Source organism: Lissotriton helveticus, chromosome 6, assembly GCF_964261635.1.
Source record: "Lissotriton helveticus chromosome 6, aLisHel1.1, whole genome shotgun sequence".
In the NCBI taxonomy this organism is placed as follows: Eukaryota; Metazoa; Chordata; class Amphibia; order Caudata; family Salamandridae; genus Lissotriton; species Lissotriton helveticus.
Window position 1 is genome coordinate 358041449 of NC_136067.1, and position 24330 is coordinate 358065778.

The window sequence follows — 24330 nt, forward strand, 5'->3', positions numbered from 1 at the left end:
CGGAAGGTGGCAGGGGCATTCTGCAAAGCAAAGGGCATTACAGTGAACTGATAATGGCCATCCGGTGCGAAGAAGACCGTTTTCCCTTTGGGTCCTGGGTCCATGCCAATCTGCCAGGACCCTGCAGTTAAGTCCAAGCTTCTGAGGAATTTGGCTACCCCTAGTTTATCAATACATCAAATCTGGGTATGGGGTGAGCATCTGTCTTAATGACAGCATTGAGCCATCTAAAGTCCTCACAGAACCTCATCTCTCTCTTTCCACCCCCCCACACCCGCAGCGCTTTGAGACCCTTACGGGTGAATATTCGTGCTTAACAAACACCTGATTTGATTTGGGGGTGAGATTTGGGGACTAAGACCACTGGGCTGGCCCAGTGACTTTTCCGAGGGTTCAATCACCCCCAGCTTTGCTGCTCTCCTTAACTTGGTCAGATTGTTGATAGATTTTAGTCTTGATAACCCCATCAACTGACCCATCTAAGGGACAGTAGAGGAGGTCACTTTCTGTCTCCTGATCCTCATCAGTGGCCAACAGGATGGACACATCCCTGTCACAGAGTTTCAGGCGGTTCCTGCTAGTGCCCAGGTCTCCCAAGTAGGTAACCTCACTCTTTTTCTGAAGGACAGGGTAAGGGCCACTCCATCTGTCCTGGAGGGCCCTAGGTGCTGCAGGCCCCAAACCCCACACCTTCTGACCTGATTGGAACTCAATCAGTGCAGGCTTTTGGTCATACCACAGCTTCTGGAGCTGTTGGCTGTCCTCAAGTTTTTTGGATGCCTTTTCCACGTACTCTGCCATCCTGGAATGAAGGCCTAGCACATAGACCACCACATCCTGTTTAGAGCTGTGGAGAGGCCTCTCCCAACCTTCTATTCCAAGTTCAAGTGGTCCCCTTGCAGAATGCCAAACAGAAGTTCAAAGGGGGAAAACGCTTCTCCCTTCTGAGGCACTACCTGTAAGCGAAGAGCAGGCATGGCAAGAGGGCATCCCTTCTCTTTTTGAGTTTTTCAGGGTTCCCTATGATCATGCCCTTTAGTGTCTTGTTGAATCGCTCAACAAGTCAATTGGTTTGTAAGTGCTACGGGGTCGTGAATTTGTAGTTCACGCCACACACTTATCCCACATGCGCTTCAAGTATGCAGACATGAAGTTGATACCTCCTTTCTTTCCTTAGGAAACCCTACCCCTGCTAAAGACACCAATAAGGTCCCTGGCTACTGCAGGAGCTGTATTACTCCTAATGGGAATTGCTTCAGGATACCTGGTATCAGGACTCACCACTACCAGTATTAATTAGTTTTCTGAGGCTGTGGGTGGTTAATGCTTTGGTTACATGACAACTAAATAATTGCTCCCACAATCTGCTAGCTCATCAAATTTCTATATTGTGGAAGTATAGGGACTAACATGACATAATTACTTTTTGTGTCATGGTAAATGATGTTTCACGCACTCCTCCAAATTAAGAATCCACATTTAAATAAGTCTGGTTTATTTTTAGGTTTCGACCTGGGGAGGGCACGAAGTGCCCCTCCCAGATCGAAAACTTTTGTCAAGAGTATGGATGTCGGCACCGCCTCTGTCTCTCATTGGCTAGCTCCATAAATGGAGGCTAGCCATTGGGAGACAGAGGCTGTCAATCGCGCTTTCTCGGGAAAACGCGATTCGGGGGCGTTTCTCGGGCTTTTTTAAGCGCCGGGCCGCGCTGCGATTGGCTGCCGGCCCGGGACACCCCCGTGACGTCATTTCCCGGGCCGTGCTGTGATTGGCTGCCGGCCCGGGACACCCCCGTGACGTCAGCCAATCACAGCACGGCCCGGGACCTGACTTGTTGTTGCTGCGGAGAACAGATTTTGCTGCCTCTAGCTAGTTTGGAAGTTCCAAGGCTCTCTCTGACTTTGTACCACTGCACTTGGATTAATGAACATGTTTTTTGGCAATGGATAAGACACGGGCACAATATTGCTGAATATTTAAAATGTGTTTCTTATCCGAACATTTAAGCCCTCATTACAACTAACTACAAGTCAGGTAGAGCGGAATTAACTCATGGAGTGTCTTCTCCACCTAATTCCAACTGGAACAGTTTTTACACATGGGTATGGGAGAACGAGGCACAAATGTACTGTGTGGTCGCTCCACACAGTAACATCACATGAGGCTTTGTTTGAAGAAGCAGCCACACCTCCTTTACCCTATTTTTCTGATGGCTCAGAGCTGCCAGAACATACCTTTCTCCTCCCTCCCATATTCTCTCCCCCCCCCATTCACCACTACCAACCGACCTAAAGGCCTGCGCATACATTCACCATCTTATATCAGGTGGTAAATGTATGTTAATTACATGTGGTCTTAAAACTGGAACACTCTGTCCCCATGGTAATTCACCAAACCATTGTAGTGGGGCAGATGTAAGTGGTTTAACAATATTTACCGCAGGTTTAAAATATATATTTGAAAAACTATTTTTCTGCATGCCGTCCTGAACTTGAACGAGGCATCTTTGGGCTCGTAGGCTCCGATAGATTTAAAAATCCTCTTCAAAGGGGAAACGCTGTTTGGCTGGGGCTCGGGGCTTGAAGCGAGCCGGGGTCTGAAGTGAGCTGGTGACTCTCCCGCTGCTGCTGCCATCGTGGCTGGGCTCTGCTCCACCCCCCCCCCCCCTCCCGCATCTTACCTCAGACTCCCTGCTGGTGTCCGGCCGGGCTTGGCTCCGCCGGCCCTGCTGGGGACTGCATCTTTCTCTTCATCAGGGCCCTCAGCGCCCGGTGCCAGATGCGGTCGGTGATTAGAACAGACATGAATGCGGTGACGTTATTCATTTTATGCTGGGTTACATTTTATTTCCATGCAACAGTCAGTGCTAAAGGTCCTGTGAAACTTTTTTTTCTATTTATTAAGCTTCGCTGGGCATTTATTTATTTATGCATTTTTATATAGCGCGGACTTTACCCGAAGGTGTCAGAGCGCTTCACAAAAGGAACAAAAATGAAACATAATGAGAAACATTACAGAAGAACAGATTACAAAAGCATACATTACGTTACATAAGGTAATAGTGACATTTGTGAGCAAATAAAATACATGAGGTAGTCAAAATTGTGAGCAACCAAAAATACATGAGGTAGTAAAGGTAATAGTGACAATTGTGAGCAAACAAAATACATGAGGTAGTAAAAATTGTGAGCAGCCAAAAATACATGATGTAATGAACGTTTCAGGCCGTGTTTACACTGTGTGGGATGGTTCGTCACCGGGTTAAAGGCCAGGCTGCTTGCTTGTGGTGTTTGCCAAGCCCAGTGCGCGGAGGCTCGGGCGGCCTTGCGGAAGTCCTGTCGCCTCTCCGGTGCCGCTCCTGAGAATGCGAGCCCCGTTCCTCGTGAATGCCAGCTAGAGGCAGCGGCGTACCCCCACCGCCGGTCATAGCCCTGTACATTGTCGAAAGTGGAAGTGGACGGCTGCTCCTGAATAGCCCCTGGCGACTGGAATCTTGGGAAACTCAGAGAAAGGGGGTGTCAAGGGAAGAGAGGAGGAGTACTTTCGCAGCATCGTCGGTAAGTCTAGCAGCCCTAACCGTGAGCTCCTTAAAAAACATCGGAATAATTAATGCGCAAAGAAAGCAACAGGTATAGATGAGTTTCAATGTAAATGTAAAAATAAAACGAAACGTTTTTTTTTTTTCTGGTTGTCAAAGAAGATCAAAATATCAGTTTTTAAATCTTTTTAGAAGACGGCTAACTAGCCCTGTTAAACGTAGATTGTTTAAATGTCTTTAGAGCACATCGCAAGGAAACACGCTTTATGCACATTAATAGCTACGCGAAACATGAGGCTTTTTTATTATTTGTCAAAGCCGAATAAGCAGTCATTTGTATTTTGCAATATTAGTGTTCGGTTCTTAAAATAAAATATATTTGTTTTACTATGATGATATTTTTGTCTGTGCGCTTTTGCTGGTCCTTCACAAATACATTGCGTGTCTGTCGAGTCCTCTAGCAGTGTTCACACTTGCTGACCTGTCTACACCGCGTACGTCATTTCCTGCATTAATTAGAATAAATATGAAACGCATTTGTTCGTTAAGGTTCTGTGCCAGGGTCCCAAAGACGGACAGACTGGTAGCAGGACGCCACTGATTGGATGGCACAGCGGGAGGTCGCTGTATCAGCACTGATGGTGTCATTACGTCGGGGCCAATCGGGTTACTGTTTAGTGTAGTTTTGTTCTCATGCAGTGTGATGAGTGCCTGGTGACCATATACCAGGTCTTAACAGCACAATATTAACATAGCTCTAACTTTTACAAAGGCGAAACCGTTGCATTGTAAATGCTTGTTCTGATTTGTTGAAGACAAATGATTTGTTCCGGTGAGAAAGTATTAATAATGTGTTATAAACAAGTTAGTGTTTCTTTTATAACCTCGATTGTATACTGTTTACATTGATGATTTATTTTTTTCTTTTCCACTAGCCGATAACACCGGTCTATGATGCAGAAGAAGACCGAAGATCCAGGTCTTTATACCGTAAGTAGCTCGTTTTTTCTGGTTGCTGAATGAATAATCTTTCAAATGAATAATGCTTGGATATCTTTTAGTTAATTCATTTTAAATTGTGGGTCTCTTAATTCTTGAGTAGGTGACTTGTTCAAGTACTTCATTAGGGACTAAGTAGTTCTCAATAGCCCAGTACAGATCTGGAGGTACTGGTGATGTCAGTTAATCTCACTTGAAGCTTGACTTTCCTCTTACCTTGAATAGAACGATCACCTTAATTGTTTACCAGTCAGAATTCTAATCCAGTGGTACTAAAAACACGTAAATGGTTGTTAGGATAAGAAGAACTCACCACCAGAGATCAAAGTTCCATGTAGCAGGATCTTACTCAGTCGCCTTGTGGCCTGTGACTCAGTCCATCATTGTATACTGTTGTCAGAATAAATGCATAAACATATATATCTGTTCTAAAATGTTTTACTCCTTGCCTCTACAGCCATATCCTATCCACCAAGTGAAATATGTAACCTTTAATTACTGAACAATAAATGTCTTTTGTGACTTTGACTCGAACACTATGGATTTACAAGATTAGGTACCATTTGTATATTTAGGGCCTCAAGCTACACAAGGGAGAGGTGGACGTCATTAACTGTCATGAACTGTGTCCTATATATCAAAGGCTTGATATATAGGACCCTTCTCCAAGAGCTAGTCGAAAGGGCAGTATGGTTTGTCTGACTCTCAAAGCTGTCTACGTCCTAATAGCTTGCTTCTAGGTTTAGCCGACCACCGGGTTAAGGGCAGTCTCCAAACCTTGCTTGGTATATATACACCAAACAAACCATGAACATTTTTAGGTCCAAACCTACTCTAAAGACATCATGGGGACATTCGGAAAGCTTCCCTGGGAATGCATTCCATCCATTGTTTCTCATTGACTCTGTGTTTTTAATTTTTTTTTTATCTGTTTATTAATTATGCACGAAAAACAGTGGTGTACATCACAAGCATACAGTGCAGGATTTACAATTGTACCAGAAGGAAGGTCGAGGCAAAGAATAGGAGGTCGTAGATCTTAAACCTTACGAAATACATGACAACATCATACATTCAACAGTGAGAGTGGTTCGTCAACCCTGGCAGTTGTGGGGGGTTCGCAGATATGACCCCTGTATTCATTCCAGCTGGGCCAAATACCAACCCATTTCTGTGGACAGCCCCTGGCAACGTACTCTGTCTTTTCATGGAGCATGCACCAGTCCATGTCTTTTTTCCATGAACCGATCTTTGGAGGCCCCACCGCCCCCCACAATCTAGCAATATTCCATTTTGTAATGACAAAACCCAATGGGACCCAGGTTCTACCCCGAGGCGACAAATCAGTAGGCTCCCATATATTCTTTTCGCCTCCACCCGTAGCTCCACCTCCCGCATGCACTGGTGCATTTGCTGCCAGTAGACCTGTAGCAGTGGACATTCCCATACAATGTGAAAAAATTTCCCTATCTCACCACAGCCCCTCCGACAAAGCCCGTCAGAACTACAATCCATGAGTTGCAATCTCGTCCCCGAGATGTAGACTCTGAGTATTTTCAATTGATTCAAACGAAGTCTAGCTCATATGGCCACTTCCTTAGGGGACGCTAGCGCACTTCTCCACTCTTCCTCATCTATTTCCAACCCGTCCGACTCCCACTTTCTTTTAAGGGTGTGCAGTAAGTCAGGGGAATTGTTAATAATTTTTTTGTACTTGAGGCAAGTGGTGGGGCAGGTGGCCATCCAGTAATCTGTCCTCCAGGGGGGATGGTTCCTGGGGGGATGGTGGATTGGAGGAAGTGCCGGACCTGTAGGTAGCGGTATTGTTCTTTTTGCGTGAACTCGTATGTCTGCTGGAGGGAGGCGAAAGGCACAACCCCCACCCGGGGCCCCAGAGATCTTGAATACAAGAGATCCCAATCAAGTCCCAGTTATGAAACCCCTTAGTGCGATTTAGGTTACCTAGTCGCTCGGAAGCCCAGAGCGGGGTGGCCATGGTAAGAGTGTCAGCCCAACCCAGTTTCCTGTGCACCATGACTCTGTGGTTTTTAACTGACATTTGCTTGCGTTCTGTTTGCTGGCTTTATTTGTATAAGGCTGTCCAGCTTGAGTTAGTCCCTGGCGAAGAGCATTCCTTATTTAGTGTATCCTTCCGAATGCTCCCTTTCTGTAAACAGGCCTTTAAAACCTGTTCTAATCTTGTCACGTTTGCTGTCCATTCAAACACCAAGGTCAAATGTCAGGTTCTGTCTTCCGAGGGAGATTAGTGTTTTCTTTTCTTTCTCTTACTTCAAAGTGAGTGGATTTATGCGACAATCTTACTGTGCAATGCTTTCTAGCGCACAACAAAGTTTAAGTGGCAGTAGTGAATTGTGCAGACATTTCAGAGTATATCGGAATTAGGAACGTGCAAATAAAGCAATAGTTTTGTAATTTAATGCTATCAGAACAATGATAATATTTCCACATAGTATCGTTTGTGTGCTGCATGCTTTTATCATTAAAACTGTATGTCTTCTCCTGAATGTTTGGGAGCCGACCGACCTCACTTCACACGGGAAGAACATGGGTTACTTTGGCATGTGCTGTAGCCAAACGCAACATCGCCCAGCTGTGGGGGGCCAGTCAGACCCCCCCAGATCGGAAAATGGATGGAGGATTTAGACTGGTGTATGTTTAGAGAAAGATCGGTATATGTAGCAATGGGGAGACCCCGGAAATGGGGGAAAATATGGGGTGCTTGGAATGGCCACAGAGGAGATATTTGTGTACCCCCAGTTGCAAGGGAGGATTTATTTATTTATTTATTTATTTATTTATTTATTTTGTAGAGCGCGTAGTCACCCGGAGGTATCCCAGCGCTAAAAAATCTTATCTCCTGAGTACAGTGGACCAAGGGAGGGGGAGAGGGAAGGAGGGACAAGGAAGAGGACGGGGAGGGCGGAACAAGGAACAAGATAAGGGCCAGGAGTGATTCACTGTGGGAAGAGGTGGGTTTTGAGCTGTTTCCTAAACCGGAGGTATTGAGGTTCGAGACGCAGGGCTCGGGGGAGAGCGTTCCAAAGTCGTGCAGTCTGGACTGAGAAACGCCTTCCTCCCGATCGAGCTCTCTTGAATTTGGGGGCAACAATGAGGTTTTCGGTGTCAGAACGGAGAGGTCTTGAGGATTTGTAAGGGGCGATGAATTTCTTGAGAGCAGGGGGGCCTTGATTTCGTCGTAGTTTGTGGGCCAGACACAGGGCCTTGAATTTGACCCGCTCTCTTATGGGGAGCCAGTGGAGGAGTTTTAAGGCCGGTTTGGCCGACGCTCTGGCAGGGGTATTCGTGAGGATACGGGCCGCGGTATTCTGAATTCTTTGAAGTTTATTCAGGGTCATCTCTGGGGCGCCCAGGTATATCACGTTGCTATAGTCAAGCCTCGAGATTATTAGGCCTTGAATAAGCAACTTTTGGGAGTTGGGGGGCAGGATGGGCAGGACTTTCCTCAATGACTTCAAAAGACCAAAGCAGGTCCCGGCCACTTTCTTTGCCTGCACGTTGAACGAGAGGTCGGTGTCAAGCCACACTCCCAGGCTCTTTACTTCCTCTCTGGGTTCTGGAGGAGGGCCCAGACAGGCTGGCCAGATGTTTGGGGACAGTGTGAGTCCTTTTGGGCCCAGGAGCAGAACCTCCGTTTTTGACCCATTTAATTTTAGGGCAGAGGTGTTCATCCAGTGATGGACCTCCACAAGGCAATTAAATAGATCTGCTGGTTGTTGTTTGGGGTGGGATAGTGACACAACCAGTTGTGTGTCGTCAGCATAACTGACGACACTCACTCCGAATGGAATGATGACCTCCTCCAATGTGGACATATAGATATTAAATAAAGTGGGGCTCAGGGAGGAGCCCTGAGGCACGCCACATTGGAGGGGAATGCTGAAGTGCGGGACACGCTATGATCCCTATTAATTCATTATGTTCAGTATTCTGGTCAATAGAAGATTTCAATGGACGCTGTATGTTCGGATGTCACCCAATGCTTTCTTTTTCTTTTGCTGTATGTGTAAATAAAAAGAATAAAAAAAAAAATAAACTGTCTGTGCATATGTTATGTTCTTTTCAATTGTAAATATGTTGTCTGTAATGGCAGTTCGCTACCACACCATGCATACTACTTTTTATGCCTCTCCACGCTACTGCACTCTACTCTACTGCACTCTACACCACTTCACTCTGCCTCACTGCTCTACTGTGCATGACTACTTTGTCACTGCACTCTATGATTTCTGTGCCGCTGCACTCTTTGCCGCTGCACTCTTTGCCGCTGCACTCCCCCCCCACACCACTCTGCACCACTGTACTCCCCCCCCGCCCCGCACCACTCTGCACTCCTCCCCCGCACCACTCTGCACCACTGTACTCCCCCGCCCGCATCACTCTGCACCACTGTACTCCCCCCCCCCCCCCCCCCCGCCCGCATCACTCTGCACCACTGTACTCCCCCGCCCGCATCACTCTGCACCACTGTACTCGCCCGCACCACTCTGCACCACTGTACTCGCCCGCACCACTGTACTCGCCCGCACCACTCTGCACCACTGTACTCCCCCGCCCGCATCCCCCTGCACCACTGTACCCCCCCGCCCGCATCACTCTGCACCACTGTACTCCCCCCGCCCGCATCGCTCTGCACCACTGTACTCCCCCCGCATCACTCTGCACCACTGTACTCCCCCGCACCACTGTACTCCCCCGCACCACTGTACTCCCCCGCACCACTCTGCACCACTGCACTCCCCCGCACCACTCTGCACCACTGCACTCCCCCGCACCGCTGTGCTCCACGCCACTCTGCACCGCTTTGCTTCACTCAAACACTGGTTCGCGCACACACTATCGTTACTTCCCTGTTGCCATAGAATTTGGAGCCAGATTACAGAACAATGGTACCGCCTAATTTTGGAACGTAAATATTCTTACGAAGAGGAGAATTACAACTATGTTAAACAAGTCTACAAAGATACTGAGGACTTAAATCCCGTTATACACCCACCGGGCGTTAATGGTGTGATGATTTGACATGAGCCCTGATGGCTACAAGATCGACTCAAGTGGTTACCTGATTCATTTGAAGATATCTGAACTAATGTGAAGAAGAGGGAATAAAAGACGAAGAAATAACTCTATTTTGTACTGACCTCTTTTTGGACATTGGTTGCTCAGGGGTTATATTGTTTTGTGCAAGTTGAGGACCACCGTCCTCTACTAAGTTGTGGGTGTCAGTGGCCACCCTTTTCCCCTCTGAGCACCGGAGGATAATTTATGATTTACATGAGGGTACACATTGGTTTGCACAACTGAGGAACTTGCCACACAGATTATATCTGTACAATGCTTACTGGGCCACATCGTATACAAGAGCAATAACGTGTAGGCCCAGGTTAGACTGAACCATCATTTTTAGGTCGAGACTGAGCTAGCGGGCATGCGCTGCTCTGCGAGGCTTCTTGTGTTTGCTTCCTGTTGGTCTGACTCCTCCCACACACATGATTGGCTTTTGCGTGTCTTTCAATAATGGCTAAAGGCGGGTGCATGTCCCACCTAGTTTTTAATGTTCACTCCCATGGCGTTTTGGTCTTGGGGCGAGCAGCGGTGCGCAGGGTCGCAGCTGCATTCCTGTGGGTGGGGCAGCGGGTGGTGGAAGATCCCGTTGTTTACCAAACCAGTCCCTCCTCGCGCTCGGAGCCCTCCCCCCCAACCAAACACACAGCTGTGGGTTTCTCACGGCAGAGAGACCTCGCACTGCGAATCCCCTTCCAGCACCCCCGCTGCCTGCCTCTGTTTTACTTAAGCAGCTGTTGCGGCATGTACAGGCGGTTACTCTTTCCTCCCCCCCCCCCCCCCCCCGTTTCCCTTGTTATATTTGTATCTGTTATCCAGTATTGCTGATCTGTTTAATTGAAGGTGTGGTTCACAAACACGCTCTAAACAAAATAGGCAACTGGTCCGGGGGCTGTGGAAAAAAGAAAGGCTCTCTTTATTATGGTAGTTGTTCATAGGACGCGCTGTGCTAAGAAAGATCATGTCACTACACATGGGATGACCCACTGCATAGCATGCAAACATTTGTTGCCTCTTTGGCTCTATTGTGACGTTGATGGGTGTTTTCGCTGTAGCTGAAGCACTTTTTTGTGGGTAGGCTTCAGTGTTTAAGGCGTTTTCACGTCCAAGCGGGCAGTCCATGGTCTCAGTATTTAGAAACACGTAGCATCAACTGATCTGGACTTAAGCATTAGGGAGGACTAACTGAACGTGAGGTTTGCCGCATTTTATTGCAAAAAACTTCTCAATCATTAAAGCGTGACGAATAAGTACATTTTCCCAACACTATAAAAACTCAGTTGGTTACGTGACCCGCTGCAGAGATGATATACTAATTTCACCTTCGGACTGTTCCTAAGCTGTTGGATTGCCAGCTGGCTAACTGTTGGCACAAATTGCGCTTTTACTATGTCATGTAAACCATAAGCGGGACCTATTTCTGTCCCAATGCTCGTTTCTCTGGATATCTGTGTCCCAAGCCTTGATTAGTGGAATGCAGAATATTCACCAACCAAATGTGCGAAGTCTGGTGATGATTTTGTGCGTTGGGTCGGTGAATATTCTGCGTTCCACCAATCAAATTCTTCTTTGAATATACTGGCTGGACTGATACTCTCATATAAATGGTGATGCCCAACGTATATAATGAAGTAAATACTAAAAGAACTCTTTTTTAAACTAGATGAACAGACAGAGTGAATTTGCAGGACTGCACACAGAAATTACCATAACTCAGAGGAAGTCCTTTTGAACTAAACGCTTTGGACTTACTGATCTAAAGCTTTAACCCCTTCCATGCTCATGACGGAACGGTTCCGTCATCAGCGTCGGTGCTCCGGTGCTGATGACGGAACATTTCCGTCATGAGCCAATACGATTTTAAACCCTTCAGCACTGCAGCGAAATTCACGCAGCACTGAAGAGGTTAAAGAAAAGAATAATTTACCACATGAATGCGTGCCTCCGTTGCTATAATAATTGTCTCTTGTACTTTATTGGCATTGAAAAGATAATACACCATTATCATTGCTTCATGAATATCCCTTAATTGCGACTGATATTTTTGCAATACAAGCAATTCTGTTCCTATCTGTTTTCACTTTATTAATGTACCCCATTATTAACTGGTCCGGTGTTCCCATACATGGATTTCTTCGGTGTGGGAACACCAGGTCTGATTTTACCAGCTGACAAATCCAGCTAGTAAAGTCTCTTGATCTCGGACTGCAAACCTTTTCCTAACTCTGCCCCAGCCTGACACACTCATGGCACAGGAGAAGCCTGGCACCCTGCTTCTCACAATCTCCGCTTCAGTTTACCACCTCATCAGAGCAGGTGGTAAGTGGAAGTGTATTCATCCCAGGAATGTGTACCCCATATTTCGATTCGGACCAGGTAATTCCAGATTCCCAGCTTAGTCCCCATTCAGGAAGCAAATATTTGTAACAGCAGGATTTATGTGCAAGTGTCCAACAGGAAACCTTTATTTCCTGCCACAAGGTATCCCTGCACATAAATCCGGAAGCATTGTAATTGGGGATAGAATTGCTATCAAACAAGATGATGTCGGGGAGCTCGTTTTGCAAAATGTCTAGCTTAGTATATGGTACACACTTAATTAAGTGAAGCACCTTGTCCTAATCCATACAACCCTTATGGTGATTTTAGTGGTCTTAGACAACCTTAGAAGGCTCTCTAAGTGGTAGCTGTGGAAAGTAGCCTTCAGGCTTAGTACGGAGGGATTGTTAAGCAGCTTGTTTCACCAGCACTAATCCAGTAATGTAGGTTAAACGAAAAAGAACCACACAGTGTAATTATAAAAATAGTAATATTTATTAAACACACTCGCTAACCTAGTGGTATATCTCCTACGCAGAGATATAAACGCAATACACACAATATTTCAAAACGAGAACAGGTAAGTAGCATAAATACACAGTGGTCTCCAGGGAGAGACAAAACCATAAACTAAGCAAGTGGAATGCGAACTGCGACCAAAGTCCAGACTTGACCCCGAAGACTTAAGAGAGCCGGGGACCCAAGGAACCACCCAAGGTAAGTATCCAAGAATCCAGCAGAGGCTGTGTAAAGAGTGGGAACACAGCTACGTACTCGGTGCAAGTCAATTGGGTAATCGGGGTTGCAGTTTTGCAGAAGGACCCTTTCCAGAGGACCCTGAAGAAACCCAGTGGAAGACCGAAGCTTGTAGAGCTGGGGTATCCACCTTTGGATACTCCAGGAACCAGGATACCTTCACACGGGAAGCCAGGTGTATAGGTGTGAAGATATGTCGGAAACCGTCATAGACTACAATGGAGGACTTGGGTGAAGATGCCGCTGATGAAGAAGGTGAAAGAATCTGGTGGAATCCAAGGGTGGATTATTGAAGAAGAGTACCTGCAAACAGAGGGGACAGAGTATATGCCACTCAGGAGTGACGAGGAGGCACGGAAGACCAATGACCACCGATGACGGAAGATGCAGGAGGATTGAAGGTGACTTGTCGCTGCAGCTCTGAGTACCAGGCGACACTGTGGAATACCAGGAGCCGTTCAACGAGCTGTCCATGTCGGAAGTCGAAAACCAGGGATCGGTGTCTGGTGGGAGCACCAACAAGCCTTGGCAGCAGCAACAGATGTGGAAAACTAAGAAGGTGCAGTATCGGGAACAACAAGGTCCAAGGGACTCACGAAGTGCAGGAGAGTTGAAGCAGGCCCTGAGAAAGCAGGGGAGCCCACAGGAGCCAAAGAAGTCCCGCAAGAGGACCTCGTGCAGCTCACCAAAGATGCAGGCCCATTGTGTAGAGGATATGGTGAGGACGAAGATCTTGGTAGGAAGAGATGCTGGAGGCTGGAACTTCTCGAAGCTTGAAGATCTCTGGAGAAGAGTCAACATGCCTTGGCAAGTCAGCGCAGTGCACAGGGGTGCTGTTCCAGCGGGTCAGACTAGGGATACTGGCCTCAAACTCGGCGAAAAGACCGTGTAGGCCTTAAGGAAATTGCAGAATAACCACCTGTGTTGCTGGGCCTTTCAAAGGCCGGAGGATGTCGGGAGCAGCAGACCGGTCGCAGACCGGTCAGCTTAGTTGCAGTGCTTGCAAATGCAGGTGAGTAACTCCTTTTCTCCAAGGGAGATTCCTTTTGGTGTTTTTGATTTCCACGGGCCTGGAGAAGAACCCGGATGAAGCACAGGCCCAGACGACGCAGAAGATTGGCAGGACTACTAGACCAGGAGCAGCAGGAGTCTTCCCAGATGGAATATTGGTTCCCAAAGCAAAGTCCAACGAAGCCCAATGTGCCCAGACAGTAGAAGTAAGAAGTGGTTTTGGATCTGAATCTTGTCCCATGACTAATCTAAATAGCCACCCACAGGTAAGCCCTTAAGTACCCAAAGGAAAGAGTTGGGATGATTCAGGGGGTCCCTCCCAGGGGAGGGGCTAGAAAGAGGGGAGGATACTCCATGTCCTTTGTCCAGTTACGCAGCAGAGCGGGAGCCAATGGCTCCCTGAACTGGTTTCAACTGAAGTATTCAAGGAGGGGACCAAATGTGCCCTTCAAAGCAGTCTGGTGGCGCTGGCAAGCACTCCCACCCCACCATAGCCTAATACACAGTCATGTCTGAGAGGTGATCACACCTCCCTGTGACAGGAAACCTTTTGATCTACCTTCCCCTGCTCGAGCCTGGCTCCGAAGTAGTAGGTAAGAATCGTGTCTGTTGTCGACAGCAGCACTAGTTTGCTGTTAGACCCTGAAAGGCTGGTACCGGGAATACAGGGGGGCAGGAGTGGAGGGTTTCCCTAGGGGAGCCCCCCAGTACATTGAGTCCTACATCCAACACAGGAATCGGTGTTGGGATTGGATTCCAACATGTTTGATACCAGACATGGCCAGGTATGGTGCAGCCAATATATAGACATCTCCTAATTGTTTTGATGTCAACTATATTTATAACATGGCTGTCTGCACTTACAAAGCCAGGAAAATTGACTTTTGGGTTTGTGTGGGGGGGGTGGGGAGGGGAGCTCATGCAGGGCACCCTCACACTTATAACCAAGCACCCTGCCTTCAGGATTGAAAGGCCTACCTCAAGGTTAATTTATAGATTTTCAGTGCAGTGACCTCCAATATAAGGAAATGTATATCTGTTGTGAATGGTGCTAGCACCAGCCCACACAGTCTGCAATGGCAGACCTGTAGACACAATTTGAGTGGTCTGTCATGGGTGGCATAATCTATGTTGCAGCCCATGGGAGACCCCTAGTGTACATATGCCCTGGGTAACTCAGTCTTCGAAGGGTATACCAGTAGCCAATTAGGAAGGTACCAAAGTACTTAGCATAGTACAATTTAGGGAGAGAGCATAGTGCCTGCAGTCTTGATTAGCAGGATCCCAGTCAGACTAGTCGGAAAACAGAATGACCCCAGCAAAAAGTGGGGGTCCCCATGGAAGCAGATCTTACTTTCCTACAAGCAGTCTTCTCATGCCCACACGTACAGGAGAGGTATGGCTGAGCCATTCACCTTGCAGGCTGGGGCACCCCAGTGCTTACAATCAGAGTTCCTGTCAAGGTCTCCAGAAAGGCATCCAGAATTGGTCTGATCAGACCAATCTGAGAGAGTTTAAGATTTGTATGTGGTGGTTCCTTATGAAAAGCTAGTCCATGGTAGAGCACTGACATGAAGGATTTAAGGAGGAATGTTTGACTACCTTCCATTCTCAGTCGACGTTGAAATCGGTCAGGAAGATGTTATTACGAGGGGAGATGAATCCATCCGTATTTTAATCCTCAGAACTATGAATCGATGTCTTGCTGCCAGATTGGTGTTTCAACATCAGTGGTTTAAGTGCTAGGATTTTAATCTCTACACTGGTCCATTGTAGCCAGGAACAGTTGAAGTTGATCATTTAGTTTGAAATCTTTAATTGATGTGCGTTGAACGAGGTGTAATAGTGGCATAGGAGAGCACTGGGTTGTTAGAGTGTACTTGTTCGAGAAAGAATAGGGTTCTGGTTTTCTGACTTTTGTATTCTCAAAGGCAGATGCTTCAGCTTGCTATCAAGCTGCTTGTTTTAGGGAGTCTATGCAACATTTGTGCTCCTTTCAGTAGTAAGTGGCTATATTGAAATACAAGCTTACTAATTACACCTCTCGCGAATCAGCCCGCAGCCCTTTCTATGGAAAGTCAATTTGTGTGCTGCTATTTTGTTCTAGAAAGGTTATTTGACAAGGAGGTTCTTCCAAGCACATTGGTGGCTACAGGGGGAGATATGGGTTTTGTCCATGACAGTATTTCATTCTGTTGCGGTAGGACGGGCTTTACTCTGGGTTGTGGTCAACCTTCCAGCAATACCTCTCCTGGCCTGCAAAGCTCCGCGTCATCGCAGTGTGATGCGATTGCTTTGTGTTTACAGTATAAACCAGGGATTATTTTTGAGAGGAAGGACCCCCCCAAGTCCCCTTGAGCAATAGGCCATTGTTCCCAAACCTCGGGGCCCTCTTCATATAGAGACCAATAATCAATGAATACTTTGTTTATATCATACTGTGTATGCTTGGGGTGCTCCTGTGTGTCCCGAATTTGCATAGTGAACCCCCCCCCCGATCTGAACCCACAAGCCATGCCAGCAGTTGCCTAAATTTGTCAGCCTCTGTGTGCTGTCATGCCAGGTATTTCCTATAATTAAAGTCCTTTAGCCTCCCATTCGACCCCGGGGGGGAAGCTGCATGTTTATCAGCAAAGGATTGTGGTGTGATCTTGTCGACCTGGATATTCTGCGTATAGGACCTTTAGGGTCTGCAGTCTGGAGGCCAGTAACCTATCCAATCGGACATGCAGGTCATGAGGCACAGAAGAAAAGGAGTACTCCCTCTGGTTGGCATGCCCCGTCCTCCACACGTCTTTTTTTATTATCCATTTATTGAGTGAAACTATCACCCAACGGGAATCTTGGCACTAGTAACTTATCAGTACAGAGGTGGTTCTGTGAGTAGTTACAGATAAATAGTTTGGTAAAATGTATTTTCCGAGAAAAGAGCCAGGTTTTCAAGTTTCTCCTACAACTCAACAGATTGGAATCAGTTCTTGGAGAGAGTGGTAGATTATTTCACAGTTGAGCTGCTTTGATTTGAAAAGCCCTGCCTCCAAGTTGTATCTTTTTGAAATATATACCAGGCAAGCATAGGATGATCTTAAAGTTCATGTGGGTATAGGGATCAACTTTCTGTTGTAATGATCCAAGTCTCTTGCCATTTAATGCTCTGCATTATGCTTAGTCTTACAAATGCCCCTTTCCTTCACTGGAAGCTAATGAAGTTCTTTCAATGGCAGCCATCACCTGCATCCTTTGAAGTTGTTTGAGCAGATAGTCTGGACTTCTATAACCAATGAGTTACAGTAGTCCAATATGCTCGGTACAGTATCTTGTACGATTAACTTCCTAGAATGCTGTGGAAGCATAGGGACAATTTTATTCAGATTTCTAAGAAGTTTGTGTAACATAGCTACTGTTTTATTGTCATGATTCTCCAATGAGAGTCTATCATCAATTTAGGCTCCAGAATTTTTCACAGAATATGATCTTTCCAAATCTGAATGCTTGGGCCTTGGCCAGAAGTTAGCTGGGAGCTGCTGTTGTGGATTCTCTGGCGACCAGTATAAAAAATCCTTTTAGTCTCTGTTGAATTTTAATGTTTTAAGCTATTTGGCTATCTCTTTCAGACCGCTATGATTTGTTTAGATGATTTTAGGTCTGATGTATCCAGTGATGATATTGAGTATCTTCTGCATAATTTACAAATGATATCCTAAAGGACTTGATAAAATTCCACAATGGCCTTAAGTTAACGTTGAACAAAATGTACCTCCGGGCCGAGCCTCATGACAAATTTCTTTGTATTCAGATACTAACCATGGAAAGAGATATTGCTTTCCATCTTCCCGGTAGGCAAGATTCAAACCATTTAAGGGGTGTACCTCCTATCCCGATCTCTTTTAAACCTGTAAGCAAAATTTGGTAGTTGACAGTGTCAAAGGCGGCACACAGATCCTGCAGGACCAGTACCGCCATTCGACCACAGTCAACTTGCATCCTTAGTTCATCAGTAGCGAAAACTAAAGCCGTCTCTGTCCTGTGGGCCGACCTGAAATCCATCTGTTCTAGTTCCCGCAAATTGTTCTGTTCAAGAAAGCCCACCAAGATCTTGATAAGATACTTTAAACTCCTGTCTTGAAGCCATTTAGTAAATAGCTGGCCATAGGGGACGAGGGCAAGAGTGGGTGTGAATGATCCAACCTCACATCAATTACGCGGTAGAGATCACCCCCCAGAAGCTGCTGCACTAGCTGCTTGATTCGCCGTCAGTTGTTCAAAGAAAGCAGCTTGATCAGTAGTGGGGGGCATACAGACTACCCAGGACCACATCCTGACTGTCCAACCTCCTGGTAACCAGGACCTACCTGCCTTCTGGGTCCTTATCAACCTACACTGCCTGAAAGGGGACCTCAGGCCTCCTCAATCAATCAATACAAACATTTATAGAGCGCGTTACTCACCCGTGAGGATCTCAAGGCCCTGGGGGGATGAAGCAGCTACTGATCGGACAGGCAGGTCTTAAGAAGTCTCCTGAAAGTCAGCAGGTCCTGAGTCTGTCGCAGGTGGATGGGGAGGGTGTTCCATGTCTTGGCGGCGAGGTGGGAGAATGATCTGCAGCCAGTGGTCGTTCGGCTGATTTGTGGGATGGTGGCAAGGGCGAGGTCTGCGGAGCGAACCTGAATCCACATCAGAATGCCCCTAGCATAGGAGGAACTAGCCAGTAACTTACACCCGACTCCTCCAGCGTTTGTGAAATTTGAGAACCTCATGCGGTGTCAAATGAGTTTATTGAAGAAACACTATTTGAACCCCCTCCTCTTTAAGTAGACATGAACCTTAAATCTCTTAAGCACCGACCCCAGTCCTCTGGCACTCCATGTTAAGATCGTGTATTTTGTGATGATCATCCTGGCATCTGCTGGTAGATGTCCCCCCCCCTCTCTGTCCCTCTCCCCCCCCCCCTCCCCTCTCTTCCCCCCCCCCCTCTGTCTGGGCCCTCGAAGGGCTCCCCCGGGCCTGTCTTGGCTAGCTGTGTGTGGACATGTCCACAAACTGCATGGAAGGTCTACCCAATCGATCCCATGTGGTGAATCTGTATAACAAGTCCCCCAACTCCTAATCCCATCTCTGCTAGAAGTTAGCTGGGAGCTGCTGTTGTGGATTCTCTGGCGACCAGTATAAAAAATCCTTTTAGTCTGTCTATTTCAGCGCCAAGAAACCTTTTGGTGTATGTGCGCTATACAAATATGTTGTAACATAACAATAACCAGGACCGGCAGCAACAGCCACCGTCAATTACCAGTTCTTATAGAAGGTGAATAACTTGTATACTTCTCCACACAATGTGGGAGAAGGAGTGGAGGTGCTGCGTAAAGCACCAAATGTATCACATACTCTCCCATCCAACCACCCATTTCCTGGTTTCATTTCAATTAATTGATCTCGCCCAGTGCCTGGCCCTCACAGTATACACTTGGGCCATAAATGTTGTCCACTTACAATGTCCCCGGTCTCGGCACAGGGTTTTCCCCTACAGTTCCCGCAGAGAGATGAATGTGCTACGCATCTGTCCTCACCACTACCACAGCTCTTGCCTTCTTTGTCACAAGTCTTCCGCCAATCGATGGCGTGAGGGCTGGTTATTCCATTGTTGCCGACTCATTTGAGTCGGCCCGTAATCCTCCAGGGTTGTCTTTTATTTTTTTATTTTTATTTTTTTCTTCCCCCCTCCTGCTCCCCAGGATCCATTGCCAGCGCCGCCATGGTCACGGTCATTACATATGAGACCAGAACAGATCAAACCAGTGACCAGGCTAAGCCAATATGGTGTTCGCAAGGTCCTGGTCTGATCTGCTCCTACTGCGGGTGCTAGGCACAGCCAAGTTGGGTACCAATTTTGTCAGGATAAGTATGGGAAATACCCTACCACCCAGAGTCCAGAATGTTCTCTTCTAGAAATTTGAGGATAATGTTTTTTTTGTGTTTTTTTTTGGTTGCCAAATGTACTATGCGCCAGGACGCCCCTTTGCTGGGGCAGCTGTGCGCGGTATAAATAAAAATAACATAACATAACAATAACATACTCGTTTGAATGTCAATGCGGGTAACGCAACTTCATGGGATCCAGTCAAGGCACACCATTCTGGACTCCTGAGTGTCTAGTTTTCATAGTTCTCCGGGTTTGTTAGCTCTCCTCCCTGAGTGGCGGCTAAGCCCAGGTCCAAAAATCACACCTTACTACATTAAAATAAGTGGTGGTTTTAAGTGGAAAAATGTAATTCGGTCCAAATTGCGTTTTGGGACTTTACTGTCTTGGGCGCAGGCTTCACCCACACAAATGGGATACTGTTTTACTAGTGCAAGTTTCGGAACTCTGGGTGGTAAGAAATTTGTGGATATCCACAGATTCTGGAACTTTCTATCACAAATTTTAAGAAAATGTGTATTTTTGCCTATGTTAGACACTGTGGGTAAGGAACGTTAGGAGTCCATGCAGGTGAGACTTTCCTTGGTGTCTAATTGTTAGAAATGGCTGGGTTTGGTAGGTAGGTTTACCTGGGTGGCAGCTGAGCCTTGTCCCAAAATCCACAGCTTCCCTCTGTGTAAAAGAAAAAAACTACAATTTTGATTTTGCTGGGTGAATTGCAGTGTTTTCATATTGCGTTTTGGGTTGCTTTCGGTCATGCCTCTAGGCCCAGCCACTCAAGTGTGGTACTGTTTTTATCGGGAAATGTGGACACCGAATAGAAGAACATTTTTTATTGCCTGTTGAATTTCTCTGCATTTTTAGCTTGCAAGTGTGCAAGAAAGATGATATTTCGCAAAAGGTTCCCTGACTCACATGATCGTATGGGTAACCCCAAATTCAGACATGCACAAATAACCACTGTTCCTTAACTCTGTGTCTTCTGCACAATTCAGAAAATCATAAGTTTTGTTCATGCCCATTTGTCATTCATTATATATTCCCACCTGTATGGAAAAATCACTATAAGCTGTAGCTCAGTTTTTGGGTCTGGATATTTCATGTTTTTAGAGAACCTACAAGCTGTCTATATCTATATCCATGACCAGAATGGTGTATTGGACGTAGCAATAGATTGCCTTCGTAAATGTGTTATCAGGACAAAAATGTACAGATGAAAACAGTCACCAATTAATTAATTCAATTATTTTTTGTTTTCAACGATTAGTTTTCAGTGGGGAAAGAGTTCCTACCCCGGCTGATTACTGAGGCTTTTTGCCTGGGGGAAAGTAGCGGTGCGATGGAATGAATCTGTCTACCCACCCGATGTGGGGAAAAAAACTAAAAGGAACTGAAGTTGTGCTGATTTTTTTACTTTGATTATGGAATGCTGGACGCATACAGAAAAGCGCTGATGTGCTCTCCCGTCGAAGCCTTGTGGATGCTGTGGGAAGCTGCGGACCGGACCACTGGAGGGCGCTGAATCGGCGTCAAGAGCGGCGTTGAGGGTCTCTCCGCGATTGCTTCCGAACGGGAGCCATCCCATTACAAACCTGGCTTCTTGTGTTGTGACCAGGGGAAAGCGCGTCTCGACAGGGCATAACCCGCAGAGTTGATCAAGGGGAGCAATACAAGGTAACTGACATTGCAGGAGGCAGACTCAGGCTGTTTTGGCGTCTTTGGCAGAGTGTAATCTGCGGAGTTAATTAAAAGCAATTCCACCAAGGGTGGCAGCTCCATCGGGGGTTTGAGAGGCCTGCTGATTCTGGAAAGGCATTGTCAATACGCAATACTGGCTATTATCTGACTTATCTGCCCCAGCTTTCAGGCAGCATCTCGGTCCTTTCGGCTTTAGAAAGTGAGGCGCGTGACAGAAGGGGTGAAGAAAAGACATGTATAGTTGCCACTTCTGGTTAAAGAAAACCCTGGAGATAGCTAAGATGTACATCATCTCTTCCAATTACTTTGATTCTATATTGGGAAGAGGGGTGGCTCTACTCTGCCCTGTATTGCCACAAGCCTTGTTTGTGATTAAAGACATAAGACCTAATACTTTATTCTCCAGCATCCAGAGCAGCATTTTAGGCCGCTGACGAGGCTTCAAGTGTCAGGAGACACATTGTATTGTATTGTATGACGTATTTATATAGCGCTATACTGTCACCCTTAGGGTATCCAGGCGCTTGACTTGGTCTGCCATACTCAACTTTATACTGCCTTAAGACTTTACACCGATCTGGGAAAGAGGTAGGTTTTTAAACTTTTTTTAAAAGAAGGTACATAGGTACTAGAGGACATTTGACCAGGGACCAGCGGGGGTTCTGGATTTTGAGCCTATGTTGGTGACTACCATTGCTGGAGGCAGACGCGGGGTGTTGGCGTCTAGGCTACTACGTTGGCTGTCTGGTCACCGCCATCGTTCAATACGCAGCTGGGCTTGCATATGGCCCTTTGATCGCGCTGACAACGCCAGCAACTCTGCAAGGAGATATGGTGCCTCCAAAAAAATCTTCCGCGGGGTACCCGAGCTGGTCGTGCCCTCGCTAATACTGAAACAGGGGAGGCGAGTGACGCTTCTGTTACTGTTATGACTGCTGCTGCTGCAAGCAAGGTTGGAGGCTCCACTGTTGGTAAGCCTATATTACGACTATTCCAGACAGGGAAAGCTTCTGAGCTACTTGCAACTTGGCTCTGAGTCATACTGATAGCAACAAACAAACTATCAGAGACTTTACTTGAGTCTATACCGGCTAATCAAAATGGGACTAAAAATGCATCACAATCAGGGACGCATAGTATTCCGGAGACTAGTGCTGATACTGTGTCTAAAATTACTGTAGGGCTGCATATGGAAGCGGAAGCTGAGGCTGAGGCTGATATATTTATTAAGGGCAGCCAGGTTACCCCTACAATAATGAGTTCACCAGATATGGGGGATGTGATGAGTCAGTCCTTTAATAGAGTTAAGAGGCGGTAACTCGACAGTAATGATTTGAATGTGGCAGTTGGAGATATTATCACGAAGGATGACCATGCTTTAGATGAGTGGGAAGAGGTGGCATCTCACAGCCATGAGACATCGTTAAGCATAGCCGCCCCGTCGGTCTCAATTGCTGGTGGTAGACCTACTAAGACTCCTCCGGGGAAGAAAGTTAAGGCTAAAGCTAAGAACAAGACACCTCAGAGGCAGGATAACTCACAGCAGAACCTACCCCAAAGTAATGTGTATGGAAAGTGCAATTCAGAAAATAGCTCATTGGGGAAGTGGGTCCAAGCAAAGGGAGGAGTAAAGAGTATGGTCTCCCGGAATACTGGTAACAGTCCTAATGAGGACTATATAATTCGTATAACGACGGACAATGGCCAGGTTTCAAAACAAGTGGAAAAGGTAAAAGGGCCCACTAGTAGGCAAAGGGAGATGGGCTCTCAACTAGTATCTACTACTGCTGCCTCTCTTTCACCTAAAACAACTCTGCATTCAGAATCTTTGGCAGACTCTGATCCGACTCTTGCTTCAATAATGCAGTTTCTGAGAGATCAACGAATGGAAACTCAAGGTCACTTTGCACAGGCAAAATCAGATACAGACAAGATGTCGCAATTATTACAGGAGGTTACAGTGAAAGTGGGGGGCCTAGCTAATGATATATCAGATCTTCAGCAAAGAGTAGGAGAGACGGAGCATACTGTAAGTCTTACAGACACTATGGTACAGAAGCAGGCGACTCAAATTTCCACTCTCCAGCTCAAGCTAAAGCTAAAAGATTTGGAAAACCGCCAACGACGCCACAATCTGCGCATATTTGGCATTCCTGAAGGAGTGGAAGGGGCGGACCCTCGAGCCTATCTGGAACCGTTATTTCGGAGGGCATTTCCAGACTTGTTTGACTGGGATTGGGACTCTCAATTACAAAGAGCACATAGGCTCCCAATGGTTAAACGCAATCAGGAAAGTAGCTACTCGCGTCCATTCATAGTGTTCTTTGGAAATTTTTTATTGAGGCAGGCTGTTTCCCTTAAGCCAGACCTAATACTCCAGTCACTGTTGAGTCTGTTACATTTTTTGCTAGGTTAGATCTCTGCAAAATTACTATGGATAGACGCTGGCAGCTCCGACAGTCAATTGACCTGCTTAAAGCCTTGGGGGCTCAAGTATATCTTCAGGAACCGGCTCCTCTTAAGGTTCTTAAAGATGGACGGTCTTATTAGGTCTCGGTGAAGCGAGTGAAGCTCGCTCTCGCCAGAGACCTATAGTTAGCGGCTTAGCTTCCCAGGAGGACAGCACTGGCCGCGCGCGGCGATTTGTTAAGGTCACGCGCACGAGAACGCGCTCGCGGCCAGGTGCTGTCCTTCTCGAAAGCTGCCTCCCTTCCCCGTGCAGGGCGGGCCGCTGCGCTGCCTGCGGCGACCCGGAAGCTTTGCCGGCCAAACCGGAAGTAGGTGTTCCTAATTGTTTTGGAACCTTCCTCAGCCCACACGAATAGAAGATTGCAGCCAGGCAAGTGAGCCATCATTGGCAGAGGCGATGGCCTCTCATCTGCTCTGTGTCACGTTGAACCCAAATGTGTGTTACATCTAGTACAGCAAATGCTGAAAAATCATTGTAGTTTTTAATGTCATGTAGGTTTTATCGCATCTTGTCTCATTATAT

General features: G+C 46.7%; 1 protein-coding gene across 1 annotated transcript in view; it reads left to right on the forward strand.

The window, feature by feature from the left end:
* E2F6 (E2F transcription factor 6) overlaps positions 1-24330 on the forward strand; it is a 236613-nt gene that overhangs the window by 20220 nt on the left and 192063 nt on the right. Inside the window, exon 2 of the mRNA XM_078647792.1 lies at positions 4474-4528. Within this exon, the coding sequence (XP_078503918.1) occupies positions 4474-4528 (55 nt within the window). The remainder of the gene's footprint in view (positions 1-4473; positions 4529-24330) is intronic.